This window comes from Syngnathus acus, chromosome 13 (genome assembly GCF_901709675.1).
Source record: "Syngnathus acus chromosome 13, fSynAcu1.2, whole genome shotgun sequence".
Lineage (NCBI taxonomy): Eukaryota > Metazoa > Chordata > Actinopteri > Syngnathiformes > Syngnathidae > Syngnathus > Syngnathus acus.
In genome coordinates this window covers 10,410,271-10,425,054 of record NC_051098.1, presented here as the reverse complement: position 1 = coordinate 10,425,054, position 14,784 = coordinate 10,410,271, and the positions used below count along the sequence as shown (strand labels likewise).

At 42.1% G+C, this 14,784-nt stretch overlaps 3 protein-coding genes across 4 annotated transcripts; 1 reads left to right on the top strand and 2 right to left on the bottom strand.

The window, feature by feature from the left end:
• Positions 1-551: 551 nt before the first annotated feature.
• Positions 552-7,720, bottom strand: ypel2b (yippee-like 2b). Its single transcript, XM_037268264.1, has 6 exons — positions 7,714-7,720; positions 6,513-6,644; positions 2,864-3,095; positions 2,595-2,638; positions 2,071-2,179; positions 552-659 (listed from the first exon to the last, which is right to left on the bottom strand). The coding sequence occupies exons 3-6, from the start codon at positions 2,978-2,980 to the stop codon at positions 570-572; spliced, it is 360 nt and encodes a 119-aa protein (XP_037124159.1). The 5' UTR covers positions 2,981-3,095; positions 6,513-6,644; positions 7,714-7,720; the 3' UTR covers positions 552-569.
• gdpd1 (glycerophosphodiester phosphodiesterase domain containing 1) lies at positions 7,639-11,006 on the bottom strand. Of its 2 annotated transcripts, XM_037268262.1 has the most exons (11): positions 10,841-11,006; positions 10,607-10,737; positions 10,361-10,403; positions 10,151-10,286; positions 9,801-9,846; positions 9,478-9,599; positions 9,298-9,387; positions 9,062-9,195; positions 8,821-8,880; positions 8,646-8,697; positions 7,639-8,530 (listed from the first exon to the last, which is right to left on the bottom strand). In XM_037268262.1, exons 1-11 carry the CDS (start codon positions 10,849-10,851, stop codon positions 8,396-8,398), a joined length of 960 nt encoding a protein of 319 aa, XP_037124157.1. In that variant the 5' UTR covers positions 10,852-11,006; the 3' UTR covers positions 7,639-8,395. The 2 variants fall into 2 exon arrangements, with proteins under 2 accessions (XP_037124157.1, XP_037124158.1); XM_037268263.1 differs by having other exon boundaries at positions 10,607-11,005.
• A 42-nt stretch (positions 11,007-11,048) lies between these two features.
• LOC119132779 (ion channel TACAN-like) lies at positions 11,049-14,367 on the top strand. Its single transcript, XM_037268261.1, has 12 exons — positions 11,049-11,774; positions 11,903-12,021; positions 12,114-12,224; positions 12,378-12,437; positions 12,502-12,597; positions 12,676-12,765; positions 12,859-12,924; positions 13,017-13,078; positions 13,160-13,252; positions 13,351-13,415; positions 13,632-13,700; positions 14,054-14,367. Exons 1-12 carry the CDS (start codon positions 11,694-11,696, stop codon positions 14,165-14,167), a joined length of 1,026 nt encoding a protein of 341 aa, XP_037124156.1. The 5' UTR covers positions 11,049-11,693; the 3' UTR covers positions 14,168-14,367.
• Positions 14,368-14,784: the final 417 nt, after the last annotated feature.

The following is a 14,784-nucleotide window of genomic DNA, read 5'->3' as shown; positions in this document are numbered from 1 at the left end:
TATCTTCCACTCATCCCCTCCCCTCTTTGGGTTTTAGTGAACGGTCCGCTGAGCGTCAATCCCCGCACCCGTCTGTGCCAAGCCTCGTCACTGACCCAGCTGGCACCGCCCCAATCATGTCGATTTGTTATAATCATCTTAGGTCATCGCTAGCAACGTGGGGTGGGGTGGCAGAACAGCCAAACAAGGCTGACTGCTGGATGCGTTTCCTCTGAGCTGGTTTTGAACACAAGCGCATGCTCTAGTGGTGCGCGAAGATCCTAAAGATACAGAATCGGGTTTCGGTAAGAAAAGGAGAGCTGTCGTCTCATCCGCGGTCATAGGTCATCCGCCGCAGCGCCCGGCTTGGATGTCAGCGACCTGACGCGTGTGAGTGTCGGTGTGTGCAAGAGGCGTCGTAGGGGAGGAATGGGCAGGGACTTACAGAGGTTAATGGTAAATCAGCCAAACCAAAGTCACACACTCACCCACTACAACCCCCCCCTAACACCCTCCCCGCCCTCCCCCATCCATCCATTCACCCAACCCTCTCCCCTTCCGCTGTGCTCGTGTCCCGGCCGGCTTGTTGCTCAGTCCCAGCCGTTGTCCTTGATCATGTGGGCCAGCTCGATGATGAACTTGCCCTCTTTATACTTCTGACTGCTCTCAAAGGCATGTTCCTGGAGGGTGCGGCAGAGGACAGGACAGGACGGATGACATTTAACTCACATCTTGCTCAAAGACACTACAGTAATATGTTTACAGACAGCGCAGTGTAGAAAAAGTCAACACACCCCTGTTCAAAGGTAGGTTTTGGGGATTAAAAAAATGAGTCCAAGACAAATTGTCATTCATGTGGCTTGTAAGACTTTGTACAATTGTCACATAACTATATTGTGAATCAGGGCCCAGTTTGGAGCATATGTTAAGACCTGGCCGGTCATGTGACCATACTGAGCCACAATGACTGTTGCTTGCTAATCCGTCATTTTCATCAAGTGCCATGTCACAAATCCCCAATTTAACGATGGCATTGTTGTAGCAAGAAATCAAAACGGAATAAATCTAGCAACCAAAAGTCACAATTACAGAATAGTCGTGTTACTTTGATTTAACAACCTGAGATTCTGAAATGTATTTCACTGCGCAGTCTGTCTACATTATTTTGTCTGTGTGGATTTGGAGTGACCTGATCCTATTTCTGTTATATAAGGGCAGTGGGTCAAGGCCTCATCACAGAACTTTGATGACGGGAGAAAATCAACACAGCTGCAACTGATACCGATGTCATGACCGCCGACCCCCGCCCGCCGATTACACGTGTGAGGGCGTGCACTCGCCATGTGTTCTCCACCTCGGGACGGGAATAGAACCGTGGCCGAAAAAATAACCCCCCGTAAGTTTGACGAAGGAAAATGTTCATCCTGGGAAAGTTACAGATGGAGCTGAGGCTCAATGGAGCCCTCTCAGGCACCGAACAACAAGGATATTGTGTGCTCGTACGAGTCCACCACCAAGGAATACGCTCACGTGCCCTACAGTGTAAATTCTCACCTCCGTGCTGACAGGGTTCACCTCTGACAACTCAGTCAGCTCTGTTGATCTATGAAGGAAGATAACATGCGTGCTGCCTAATTCATTCCCTTGACATGCGACCTAAAATACCACCCAGGCTAAATAAATACTGCCTATGTATTTGGACTAGTTAATTGTCTTTGACATTAGCGGAACACATTGGTCGGGGGTAACGCAAAGTATCACGGAATGTCAAATTAATTGTGTCTGTAGTGGCAAAATAAATTTAGTAAAAAACAAAAATACTAACGTTCAACCAGATGTCATCTCGTTACAGCAAAGGCCATCGGTGCTCTCAAGTTACATGTTATGCTTTATTCCCAAGCTGCCAAACAGTGCCCCCAAAGATAAATAAAGATGCCTATTAATGAACCCTGCCTGCAGCTTCACTGATTCCGGATGAGGAGGTGGTCCAAATATAATAGGTGTAAATAAAATTAGGACCTGGCTGTTAATCACCTCGCAACCTTTGAAGCGGTTTGTGTGCGGTACAGAAAATCAGCCAAGGGCACTCACGTATTTCCAGCCCAGGGTGGTCTTACAGTTCTCACAGTAGATATCTGCCACGGCGTGCAGGCCTGTGAGCAGAACTCTCTCCTCTGCAGGACCACACCCCACGTTCACCCTGCAAGAACAAGAATGGGTCCAGACAGAGAGAGCGAGCGAGTGAGTGAGAGAGACAGACAGAAGCGAGTTCTACTTGCTCGGTTTCATACAGAGTGTGATGTGCACAGAGTGAGTGAGTCACTGAATCCCACCCACTCGCTTTCAGAGCAGACAACTGGGCTGCAGAGCATTGACTTGAATATCCTTATCCCCCTCCCCCCCAGGCACGCTTGCTCCGTCCACGCTGCAGCCGGAAAAACAACAAAAAACAATGTGCCAACCCGCTGCATCACAAACTTCCTTAAATAACAGCGTATGGAAAACGGCTCGTCTCCCGAGGGTAGCGTGCATAGGAGCTCATTTCCGAGCAGCCGAAGTTAAGCCAATTGAAAGCAGATGGAGAGAGGAACAAAGAACAAAAGACGGACACTCACACTGAGTTGAACAGGTAGGCTCGGCCCTGGCTGCCCTGGAACGACTGCAGAGGAAAGAAGAAAGCAAGATGACACACATCCGGCCTTTTATATTACTATGATGGCCTCTTATAGAACTGTGCAAAACATTCAAACATGGGAAGTGTTCTAAATGCTTGTAAAAGTGTAAGATGGAAAATATGAAACACATCTGTAAAGCCCCTTTTTTTCTTCTTGGGCCATTTAAATGCAATACAGGTGCTGCAAAATGGCTGCCAGCTGCCGTTTACCTTGGAGATGAGCTCATCATGGTTGGCTAAATGGGCCCGGCAATGGATGCAGCTGTATGTCCGGTGGCAGCTAGGCAGGTAGGCCTGGAAGGTCTTGGAGCGCGTCATTCTGACCATGGGCGGTGTTGGCGGGCGGTGCAAGAAGGGACTGCCAGCCCAGGTCGGCTCACAAGGGAAGCACCGCAACACACAGGTGAGGGCCGTGGTGGGCGGTGGGTCGGGAGGCAAACACCTGCCAGCGGAGAATTTTCAAATTCTATTTGCATGATTCTTTCAAGATAATGAGAAGCCATTGGCTCAAAAAGGCAGATTAAAATTTGCTACACTCAGTTTCAAGCCAGCTCCGGCAGGCTCGAGCCATTTCCGGACCGAGCAGCTGCATTGGGTTGGTTGTCCACAGTTGCAGGCACACTTCCCATTTAGCCAACCAAAGTAGGCAGGGAAGATAGCTCACTCAGAGGTCTAGCAAGAAGCTACGGAGTTAATCTGCTTAGCCGAACACAACTGTGAGCCTCACGCTGAACTCACTCCGTGATACCGAAGCGACCAAGGCCTTAAAATACTTGTGTTGCTTGCTTGTGTTACTGAGAAGATTAGTGAGTTGGCCTGGACGGACTATTCCATAGGTTTGAGATTTTATGGCCAAATTTGCATGATCTAGGTAAACATTTAGTGTACCAAATTGGTGTTGCATGGCAAATCAGACTTTCCTGTAGTCAAATAAGAAAATTCAGCCAAACTTATCTGACATCAGTAGAATCATACAAGCTCAGTTAGCTAGAAAAATGATAAAAATGGCATGCTGTTCCCACAGTGTAAATTCTCACGAGGTAGCAGAGCAGTCATTGAAATCTAACTACACGCCACTAATGAGAACGCAACGAGCCGCACCATTTGGTGTCTCCTTCCTGTCGGCCTTAAAGGAACCATCTGGAAAAACTAATAAAGCTCTGAATGGAAGGGATGGCTGTCAGTCCGGGAGAAGTAGAAAGAAAGGCCCTTTTATTAGCCTATGATTGTTTTTAATACAAGACAAGCCGATAAAGTTTCAAGTGATGAAGGGAGTGGGGATTACATCCTGTACATGGAAATAAATAAAGCAGTGAGACATGCCCTTTTTGCCTTTGTCTGACTTGGTGCAAGCTGAGTGGGATGGGGGCACAAAGCGGTGCTCAGTACAGATGACTGTCAGCCCTCCCCCATCACTACCCCCCCCCCCTCCACACACACACACACACACACACGCACACACACACACTCACAGGCAATGACAAAAAGTGTCAACATACAGTTACCAAGATGTTTAATATGTCTATATAAGTGTATACTGTATATGGTCACTATCTGACCTCTATGCCTGTTTAGCTCAAATCTAAGTAGCAAACAAATGCTGCAATCATTTGTAAGCTTCATCAGAAATCTGATTTGGTTGCTTTGTGGGTGCCTCCCATTGGAGCAGTTCCATGCATGTCCAGCTGGTAGAGCACCCGAGGGTAGATTCACAATACGCTGCTTAACGCCTCTGACTCCCTGAGGAGTAGCAATAAAACGTTGCTGAGGAGTTGGGACACCTGGACCCAGTTATAGTCAGGGTCGACAGTTTTCCAATGTCGTAGCATTGTCATGGCTCAAAATGATACAGCTTGATCTTTATGTGTTTGTTTATATCAATGCATTTGTAAATTGGCTTTGAATTTAAAAAGTTTTCACAGTGGAAAATGATACAGGGAAAAAATGTCAGAAGCTATGATTGCTGCCAAACAGAACCTTAGATTGTCATATTGGTGTTTGTCCACTTCCGATCATTGTCTATTTTCGCCCCCCCTCCACCCGCTTGTGTTCTCTTTGTCTAAAGGCCTCGGCTCACAATTGAATTAGTTTTTGCTGTGCTGCCACTGTCTATTCATCAGTCCTACCGTGCATCGTTTGAGGTCACAGCGCTGGCCGTTCTGGTCATTTCGGAGTGTCATCACAAAGGGCTACGTGCCATGAGTCTCCCTGGCCGAAAGGGCCCTTGTATATCCCAACAAAAAAACCTTTCTTATATAACCCACTGATGCCGCCGCGGCCGCCGACGATTGAGGCAAAGCGAGGCACGCGAGTCAGACAGTGACAGAGAGAGAAGTAGAAGCGTGCGTTTAATGCTGCGCACGAGCTGCACCCACGAGCACAAATCACCGACTTTAATCGTGTTCCCCAATCGGTGTTACCCAGGCCAGAAGCATACAGCAGAATGACATCACTTTTCCTCCCCGCATATCTCACACGAGTGTGATGATGCTCAAGAAACTCGGCCATAACTCATATGGAGAAGTGCTGCCACTATCACTGGCCGAACAGATTTCATAATCAATTCACAGAGCATCAATTAGCATTCGGCTAAAGGTGTTGTCATCAGTGTTTGCCGTACACTGCTGACATGGCTGTAAAGTATTTGTCAGACTGGTGACGTAGTGTTGGTGTCATCGCATTGGACACATTTTCTTGAGTACAAGTGCAGAGGCATCGGTTTTAGTGTGTTTCTAAATCAAAGGTTGTGGCTATGAGCAGATAGCTGGAGTGAGAGCAGAAGATGCAGTGATCATGTGTATCCTTTTGTTTTAAGCATGTATGCTTGTAATGTGACAATATTATTTGTTATTGTATGCTTTTCTTAAAGGGACAGGCACTGGAAATAAGCATTCATTTATAGCATTTAAAAAAAAAAAATTCTACATTGTAGCATCTGTCCCTACTGAAATAAACAAATTTATTTAAATATCCCCTAACATAAATGCCTCAAAGGGCTTCACAAGAACCGCTACGTAAACAATGGTAAACTCTTGACTGACAATATGATTAATAACATCGGTATAGCTGCACGATGACGCAATATGACGAGGCTGCAAGTTTTCAAACTTGTGCAGCCCTTCGAAACGTTTTGGAAAAGCCTGCCCAAAACGTGCACTGGAAGGCCTATGCGTCACCATTTGGTGTTACAATTACACATCAATGAACACAAGAAATTGTGAATTGGTGGTTTCGCTGAAAGCCTGCAGTGTGATTGCCGACTGTATGAATCAGGTCACAGGCAGTGGCACACTTTATCTGGGCCAGAACTTTAGCCACCACACGGAGCCCAGATGGCAGGGATGCCTGAGCTCAGCAATCCTGTGTGCGCGCGCACATGCACGCACACACACATGACATACACAATCACCCAAACACACACACATTGCCACCCGACACTCACTTGAAAAGCTGCAGTGACCTGACAGGTCACGTGAGAGGGCCATAGGCAAACTTGCATCGATCACGTATGGTCGAGGCAATGGAACGTTCACGACAAATGGCCGCGTGCACGCGTACGGTGGCGCACGCGCTCGGGACGGACGCCACAAAACAACATGTGAGGATGAAGTGGATGGCAGTGTAAACGTCACTTAAAAGTCTAAATAAATCAATGTACAGTTAAGGGACGAGCCAATAAATATATAATGTGTTTAGGGGAGAGTGCCGATTGTGTTGATAAATATCTGTAAGCACCATAGACTTTGTGATCGGACATCGACACTAGAATCATCTCCATAGAATAACAGTGATTAAATGCAGTGTGCAGCAAGAAATGCACTAAAGTGACAACAAAACAATCCATGACAAATAGTTTTACCTTTGTGGGGGAGAAAAAGGAACCTCCGCGTAGACTAAAAATGTCGCACCTCCTCGTTTTCTTCGTGGCAGGGCAATTTTAAATGTGTATTGGGGCTTCTTCCCAGGCAAAAAGATTCTCTCGTCTTCTTGTCTCTGCTCTCAAGTCGTGCTGGCAAGTCGTGCATAGACGCAATGTTTTGACGCGCAACGATGCCCAGCACAGTTTGGAGGAGGAAGGAAAAGAGTGTACACATTGCCAGCCGGAGCAAGATAATTCCCCTCTCTGACAGTCGGCTTCGCTGTAAACAACTATAACAATTATAAACAAGAAGTAGTATATACAAAAAAAAATCGTTGCAGCAACATTTGTGGTATGTAAACATACACGCAAAAATAGTTATTTGGTGTATGCAATATATTCCTGGAAAAGCATTAAGTCCGATTTGCTGATACGAAATTTGGACATACATTAATGTGTCATAAGCTGTATTAGTACATCTGTTGCTTTTAAAAGCCCTAACATCAACTGCCTTGGTCTAGGCAATGCTAATTTTCAATCACAAAATATACAATTTTATTTTAATGAAGAATCGACGGTGGCTGTAACTGAATCGCATCTGGCATATCTCATAGCCATAAAACGTCAAAACGTTTTTTTTATGTCGGCGATGAAGATTGCTTATTTCAACTTGACTGTTAGATCTTTGGCAAGGGATGGATTGAAGAATGATTGGCATGTTGAAAGGCCAATCATGTAAGTAAAACAGCATAGCAACACTGCGCTCATTGGTTTAGAAAGAAAGCTCGTTAACTACGAGTTTATTGACTCTAGGTTCACGTTTAAGCGAATCATCTCGTAAATGAAATACATTTTTTAAATGAAGAATTATAAAGAACCGTTTTCTTCATCAGGCATACACTAAGTTTTTATTAAGTAAGCCTTAACGTGTTTATACTGCTCATGACTCATCGTTCGCTGTCAGTACTTCACCATCGTACTCCTTTATGTCGCTCTCTCTCCCCCTAGTGGCAAAAAACGATACCAATTTCTGTGGCGGTGTCACTCGTGTTAAATTGATACCATTTACCATACCAATAGCAGTTTCTACAGTGGTACGATTATATTTACACGAGAAAAATACTTCTTTCAAAATAGATCGCGTGGCTTTTATTGTTACTAAAATATATACTTATAATTATGTCGGTGAAACACCACAAACCTCTTGTCACTTGTGTAAACACGACAAAATTAAATTGTCAACATCACGGTCAAGTCACAAAAACACCAGTGAATAATCAAGTGTGCATGCAAAAATCACATCCAGTCATACAAATAATATACATACATTACATTTACATACATAAATTTCAGTTGTTTTAAGATCTGCAATACAAGTAGATCATAAAACAGGTGTGTACGCCATCAATAAATACAAATGAATATAAAAGCTGAATTGACAACACTTAACAGCAAATGGCAAAAAAACACGTTCGATGATAACGCAAGATGCTCAGTCACCCATGCTCTCTGACAGTGGCTCAATTCCCATTCTGACCAAGTTACTCAATGAAATTCAGTATTGTTATCAGTGCACACACGCAGGCAGATTTAAAAATGGGACTGTCAGTTGTGAGGTAAATTGTGATTGCCAGCTTAGTTTGCTGGTGTTTTTGCGTGTAAAATCAACTATTTGAGAAGCAGTGCAAGAGTACTACAAACATCACAAATACATGCAAGTAAAATGATTAACCTTTGCCTGTGATAATTACAGAAAATGGGTGTATTGATTTAATAGGCGGCCGCCGTTGATTTTTTTTCTTTAACTGTTTGTTTAAAAATGTGTCGCGTTCGCTCAAACACAATTATTCGATATTGGGGTTGTTGATGCGGCCACAGAAAAGTCACTGAAGCTTGGAAAGGCCATCTTGATCCAAGTAGTCTTTAAGCTTGGTGGGGAAATCTGTCATAACTCCTGTCGCTCCCAAGTCAAATGCCCTTTGGAAGTCTTCTTCATCATTCAGCACCCAAACGTACACCTGAAACCAGATGCAACCGTAGTATTTACACTATGGTATTTCGTAACATATAGGACAGGATGGGTAAATAACTGTGTGATATGGTTTTCCCATACAGCCAGTTCTCAATCCTCACCTGTATTCCCCGAGCAGTGAGATGCTTGAAGAGTGCTTTCCTCATCAACAAGCTACAAAGGGAAAAAATAGTATTGTGCATTAGCAAACCAGATAAAATAGCAAAGGATGACGTCAAGCGTAGCTAATTCTGACAAAGTCCAATGATAATTTATTTACTGGCAAAAGTCACTCACCTGTCTGCAAGCCAGGCGATGAGGCGTTGACTCTTGGTTATTCTCTTTGGATCATAACGTCTGTACATTGAAACATTAATTACAAAACAGTTTTAAAAAAGCTTATAAAGATGTAATACTGTAATAATAATAACAACAACAATAATAATAACACTGTGATACTGTAACAAAATGTGGAGAAAATGGTTATGTCTTATATCCAAACAAACATTCTGTCTACTTTTCCATACATAATACTTACTTGTTAGCAATATTGGGCATTGGAATCTCCAAGAACTGTTCCTTTAAGGGAACAAAAGGGAGAAGGCCAGTATAGAAGAGGCCCAACAACTGCAGCACTCTGGGAGAGCTAAAAAACACAGGAATGCGAGGGTTCTGCAAAACATGAATCCAAGATGCTCAGCGATAACTGGGAAGTCTCACAGCGATTTGTTTTGACTGAAGGGTGATGTGGAAGCAGCAGACATACATACGTACCTCTTTGTAACACTTCCTGACTATTTGGTTGCTGGCATTGCCCCACACCGTAAGATGCTCTCTGTCATATTTTACAACCAGTTCGGATACCTGCCACACAAATACGGAAAATATGTAAACCTAATCTGAATGTAGGCTTTCAAATTTGCTCTTGAGCAGCATCGGTACACGCGCAGGCACCTTCTTGATGAGCGTGTCGTCGTTGACCTTGATGTCAATGTTGACGGGGGTGCTGGGAAACGCTTCAAAAACATCCTTGAGCAGAGGAATGCGTTTGTCCTCTCCGCCCTCGCAAATACACTCTGTACATACAAGGACACGTTGATAACAGGGTCAGTTTCAGACGACGTGACGTTCGAAGCCGCTCCGACGATATAAAAAAATTGTCATTATGTAATAGAACCTGTGTGGGATGTTTATCGCTTAACAGTGGCGGCTGTCTGATGAATTGCTCCGACAGACTAGTGAGCGTGCATGGGAGCGCCCCAGACCAAGACACTCACCCCTTTGAAAGGTTACAGGCAGCTTGCAGAGGTATGGTGGCAACTCCTGCACAGAGCAAACAGCATAAAGCAGAGAAGGTCAAAGGTCAAACATGGAGGTCAATTGAGTGAGTAAATGACAGCTAATATTGAAGGAAAAGATTCATTTGATCGCATTAGAACATGCAAAAAAAGAACGAATGTGTAATAACTATAGTAATAACAGAATGAGTAGTGTTTATTATGTTGGTAAGGTGATTGTGCACGTGTGTCTTGTTCAACAAGAACATGTACACATTAAACTTGCTATAAAGGGATTGTTTTTGTGTTCTTTTGGAAAAAAAAAACTTTGTTCTAAAGCAGCTACTTACCGCGTATGCCATTTCAGAAATGTAGGCATTAATACCAGTTACTCGCTGGAGATGTGGGTCATGTGACACCACAATCTGCTCATCCTTGGTCAGGTGACAGTCAAGCTCCAACATGTCTGTACCAAGAGCCACGGCACTGTAAGGACCAATGCACACACCTTGTTCAGCTGCAGACTTTCACCTGGCGCTGTGGTTCGAAGTTCAACTTACTGTTTGAAAGCCGCCATTGTGTTCTCAAGGTTCTCTGCTGCTCCTACAATGCAAACAAGAGTATCACAATATTAGGAACATCTGCACACTCTAATAAATTCACACACTAAATTCAAGCAGCTTCATTGATTTTCAAAAACAATTTCCAATTATTTTACTTTTATACTTAAGTGAGTGTGAGTAGAGTACTTGTATCACCACACAAATTAAATGACTTTAATGGAGCGATGACCCCAACTCACTTACCTCCACGATGAGAAATATGCTTACTATGGAACCTCTCCTTCTTCTTCCGGTGCAGTAGAGTAGGACATTTGAGCAGGAGAGCGGAGGTGAGGACGTAGCCCGTCACCGTGGACAGGACGTAAACAGCAGCACTATACATTCCCCCACAATTACCGGGAAGGCACCACACGAACTGTTACGAGTACCCAAACGTCATCAAATCGTTTAAATACATTTCTGAAGTCGTTGTATTACATGGCAAGCATCCCGGTCAAGCTTATCAGGTCTGAATCTCGCAGTGTCCTTTCTAGATGTAAACATCGATCGTTTCAGTCCCGGATCTAGTTGGTAAATGTCCAAATGTGTGTGCAGAGTATTTATCGTTTCGGTGAGTCCGTTGCTTCCTTGTCCAATCAGTTGTGTGTGAAAGTCCAATGTTTGCGTAATGAGGAGCTTCTCTTCTTCGTGGGCTGTGTCAATAACACATTGGTGCTTTGAAAGCTGCCATAAGGGCGCACTAGCACCCCATACTGGATACAAAAGGTAGTGAATTGCCCGGATTGGCGACCAGTTCATTTGGGTACAGGTTAGGGTAAGGTCCCAGTTTCTACTAAAGAAAACCAGCCAAAAAATATGATATAAATTTAGCTTTAACAATTACGAACAAATAGTTCAAACTTTTTTTTTTTTTTTTTATCATCAAACCATGTCACAATTTCCCATTTGCCAGAAATTCCTGCAACTTGTGATCAGCCTCCCTGATCAGTTTTCTTTTCATTTTTTTTATCAATGTTGGAGGCTTACTGTCTTCCATGATATATTTAATGCTATGTGATTTTGTCAAGATTAACAACTCAACATTAGTGTGTTTAATAATAGCACACTGAGTTAAACTGAGAAATACCTTTTACACAATGTCCATGTCTGGATTTTCAACACGCATACCAGTCAAAGTTCACTCGGTGCAATAAACTATCCATGATAATGACACACACACCCTGACGAATAATACTTCGCCACATTATGTGCTAGTCATTTAATGTGGAGGAAAAAAATACATATTTACATTTGAAGCCAATAATTTGGAGTAAATTGAAGCGGATAGAAAATGACTCCCAAAATGCCGCAAAGTTTAACAGATGTCCTGCAGCAGTGCGAAAGTCTGGAAGAAGAGTATCAGCATGCTCAGGTAAGTCAGCATAAATAACCAACACCTTTTGCGTCATGTTAAATATTAAATGTTTATAGTTTTGTAGAGGAAATATCAGCAACATCCATTAACTGTGCACAGCATAAGTTGTATTTGTTGACAATCAGGAGACACACAGATTATACCTACAAAAACTGGATGAGATTTCCAAACTCCAAAAGAGCTGCTCTTCCTCCATTTGCCATCACCAAACACGACTCAAGGAGATGTCATCTCTTGTGAAAAAGTAACTGACAACAACACACAAACTTTGACCAAAGCACTTGAACTCAGATGTGTCGGTGATAACCCTGATGTTCTTTTTATATCATCAACCAGGTGCAGCAAAGGACAGTCAGAAGAAGATGTCCTTGGTGGAATAAAAGAGAAAATAAAGATGCAAACCAATGCTTTATTGGAAATGGAAGCCTTCCTTCCAAGGAAAAATGGGTGACAAAATCAAGCTAACCTTGCTAAAAAATACAAAAGTTTAGATGAATATCAAAACCTATTGCTCATAAAATAGTTCAAATCATATTCTTGCATTGTATTCTTAGTTATATTAAAAATGGAGGAGTGATTCAATATGATTTTGTATTGCAGGCTGTACCTCAGTTTGGTTCTAGGAAATGTGAATGTCACTCTGCTCAGCAAACAGTTAAAGTAAGTTTTTTTTTTTTTCTAAAAAGTTATTTCTACTTTTAACATTTTGAAAACTCATCATCAGATTTGCCTACAAAGATGAATATGAAAAGTTCAAGCTGTACCTCACGTTCATCCTGCTGCTGTTTTCCTTCACGTGCTATTTCTTTACAAACTACAGGTAAGCATTTCTAGAAAAATGATGTCCTTCCCATATGTCAGTGGAACATTTGTGTTTAATTTCTAAACATGTCTGCAGATTTCTTGATGCTATTCTCAACTTCCTGCTAGTGTGGTATTACTGCACATTAACAATCAGGGAAAGTATCCTCATTACCAATGGCTCCAGGTCAGCTCTATATATATGTACTTCGGAAGAAATTCGACTTTTAAAAAATTTTATTTTGCAAATTAATTTCCCCCCGTGTTGCCAACATTACAGAATTAAAGGCTGGTGGGTTTTCCATCATTACGTCTCAGCTTTTTTGTCTGGTGTAATGCTGACATGGTGAGTAAATGTGTGAAACACATGCAGACTATCTTTGAACTGTGTTTTTTTTGGCACTACATGATTGAAATGTCCTCCTTTCTTAACTCAAGGCCAGATGGCAACTTGTACAAGATATTCAGGAACCAATTCCTGGCTTACTCCCTGTATCAAAGTAAGGTCAAGTCTTTGGAAAAGTAAATTAAAGCAAATCTTTCTGACGCTGTCATCTAAACATCTGCTCATGAACATGCAGGTTTTGTTCAATGTCTGCAGTGTTATTATCAGAGTGGATGTCTATACAGACTCAGAACACTAGGAGAAAGACACAACATGGATCTGACCGTGGGTGAGGTCATGGTCGTTGAATAAATATGCTGTCTGCATCACATAGAAAATCATTTTAAAACTTTAATGTAATGCTGACATGTTGATTTTGATTCTTAGAAGGATTTCAGTCTTGGATGTGGAAAGGACTGACATTTCTTTTGCCCTTCCTATTTTTCGGTCATGTGAGTATACTGTCATTGGAACATCCGCAAATAAGTTCTGCATGAGTTTGCATTAACAATTATGCTTTGTCATGGTTTGGACAATTGAATGTCTTGCATGTTTACATGATAACTTCAATTAAGGTTTGATATCTTTTGTAACATTTGGTGTCTTCCAGTTTGTTGTATTTGTCTCACATAAAAACATACACCATTCTAAAACTTGTTTTCTTGTAGTTCTGGCAGCTCTTCAATAGCCTCTCTCTCTTCAGAATGGCTCAGCTCCCAGACTGCAAAGAATGGCAGGTCAGCACTCTTACAGTCCAGTTTTTACTCTTTCTTATTGCTTTTGTTAAACATTTTGACTCATTAATTCAAAAGCACGTCTTACTAATGGTATATAGGCAGTTGAAATGTAGTTTGGACTTCCAAGTTTACTTTTCAAGATAAAAAGCTCGTTCGGAGTACGCTACAATGTTTGAGCAAATCAAATCAAGATTTTGTATCTGAAAGTCACGTACTGCAACCGTTAATACTCTCTTTTTTTGGTAGTGGTATGTATAAGTTCTAATTGTCTTAATGCCTCTTTATTATCTATGTTTCAGAACGTGGAAATCAACCAAAGCAGTAATTCACATTCTTTCTATAATTAATTCCAGGTCTTGCTGTGCAGCCTATGCTTCCTTATTCTGTTCATGGGAAATTTCTTCACGACTCTTGCTGTGGTTCATCAGAAGCTTAAGAGGAGGAATCAGAAAACGAAGATCCTATAATTCAAACTGTACTAGTAGTTTATCTTGTGTAGTGTTCTGTGGTACACTAGCAAGTAATTAAAAATCATCCAATTTCACTAATAAGTTGCCATGAGATTTTTGCAATGAAAAATTGATGTTTTCGCTACATTCGAGATGTAGCATGATCCGCCTTGTCTGTTTCAATACTTAGAAATAAAATGAGTGTCACAAAAAATAAATAATTTAAAAGATATATTTGTATGCAGTTTTTTTCCTCGAAATACCATTTTTGTACTTGAATCTCTCTACTTTAAAACTTTTTTAATATTAGGTATCAGGAATTAAATCAGTGTAAAGTGTGATTAAGTACTTATTTTGATTTTATAATGCATGACGCTGCACTTTTTTCATTTGTTTTGGCGATGCTTCTTCACTGATCTAGACTGATAATGCGGATAGGGGTGGGGGTCATCGCAGACTGGGCTATTCGTCAAATGTGCTAGGAACATAAACACTCACAAATTCGGAGGACAACTTTGAATAGTCAGTGTCATAGTTTGTCAGTGATACACAGTGTGTTCTGTTGCCTAGATTACATAACCGTGACCCCTGCTCTCGAATAGCTCAGCAGTTATATATCATGGTAGGTTACAATA

Coding starts and splice junctions, on each gene's coding strand:
- ypel2b (XM_037268264.1), bottom strand. CDS start 2,980: ATGGTCAGAATGACGCGCTCCAAGACCTTCCAGGCCTACCTGCCTAGC. Junction 2,639..2,863: donor ATGATGAGCTCATCTCCAAG/GTAAACGGCAGC, acceptor TTTCCTCTGCAG/TCGTTCCAGGGCAGCCAGGG. Junction 660..2,070: donor CCACCCTGGGCTGGAAATAC/GTGAGTGCCCTT, acceptor CGCACCCTCCAG/GAACATGCCTTTGAGAGCAG.
- gdpd1 (XM_037268262.1), bottom strand. Junction 9,847..10,150: donor TTTCTGAAATGGCATACGCG/GTAAGTAGCTGC, acceptor TGCTCTGTGCAG/GAGTTGCCACCATACCTCTG. Junction 9,196..9,297: donor TCAGGAAGTGTTACAAAGAG/GTACGTATGTAT, acceptor CATGTTTTGCAG/AACCCTCGCATTCCTGTGTT.
- LOC119132779 (XM_037268261.1), top strand. CDS start 11,694: ATGACTCCCAAAATGCCGCAAAGTTTAACAGATGTCCTGCAGCAGTGC. Junction 11,775..11,902: donor AAGAGTATCAGCATGCTCAG/GTAAGTCAGCAT, acceptor GTTGACAATCAG/GAGACACACAGATTATACCT. Junction 13,416..13,631: donor CCTTCCTATTTTTCGGTCAT/GTGAGTATACTG, acceptor GTTTTCTTGTAG/TTCTGGCAGCTCTTCAATAG.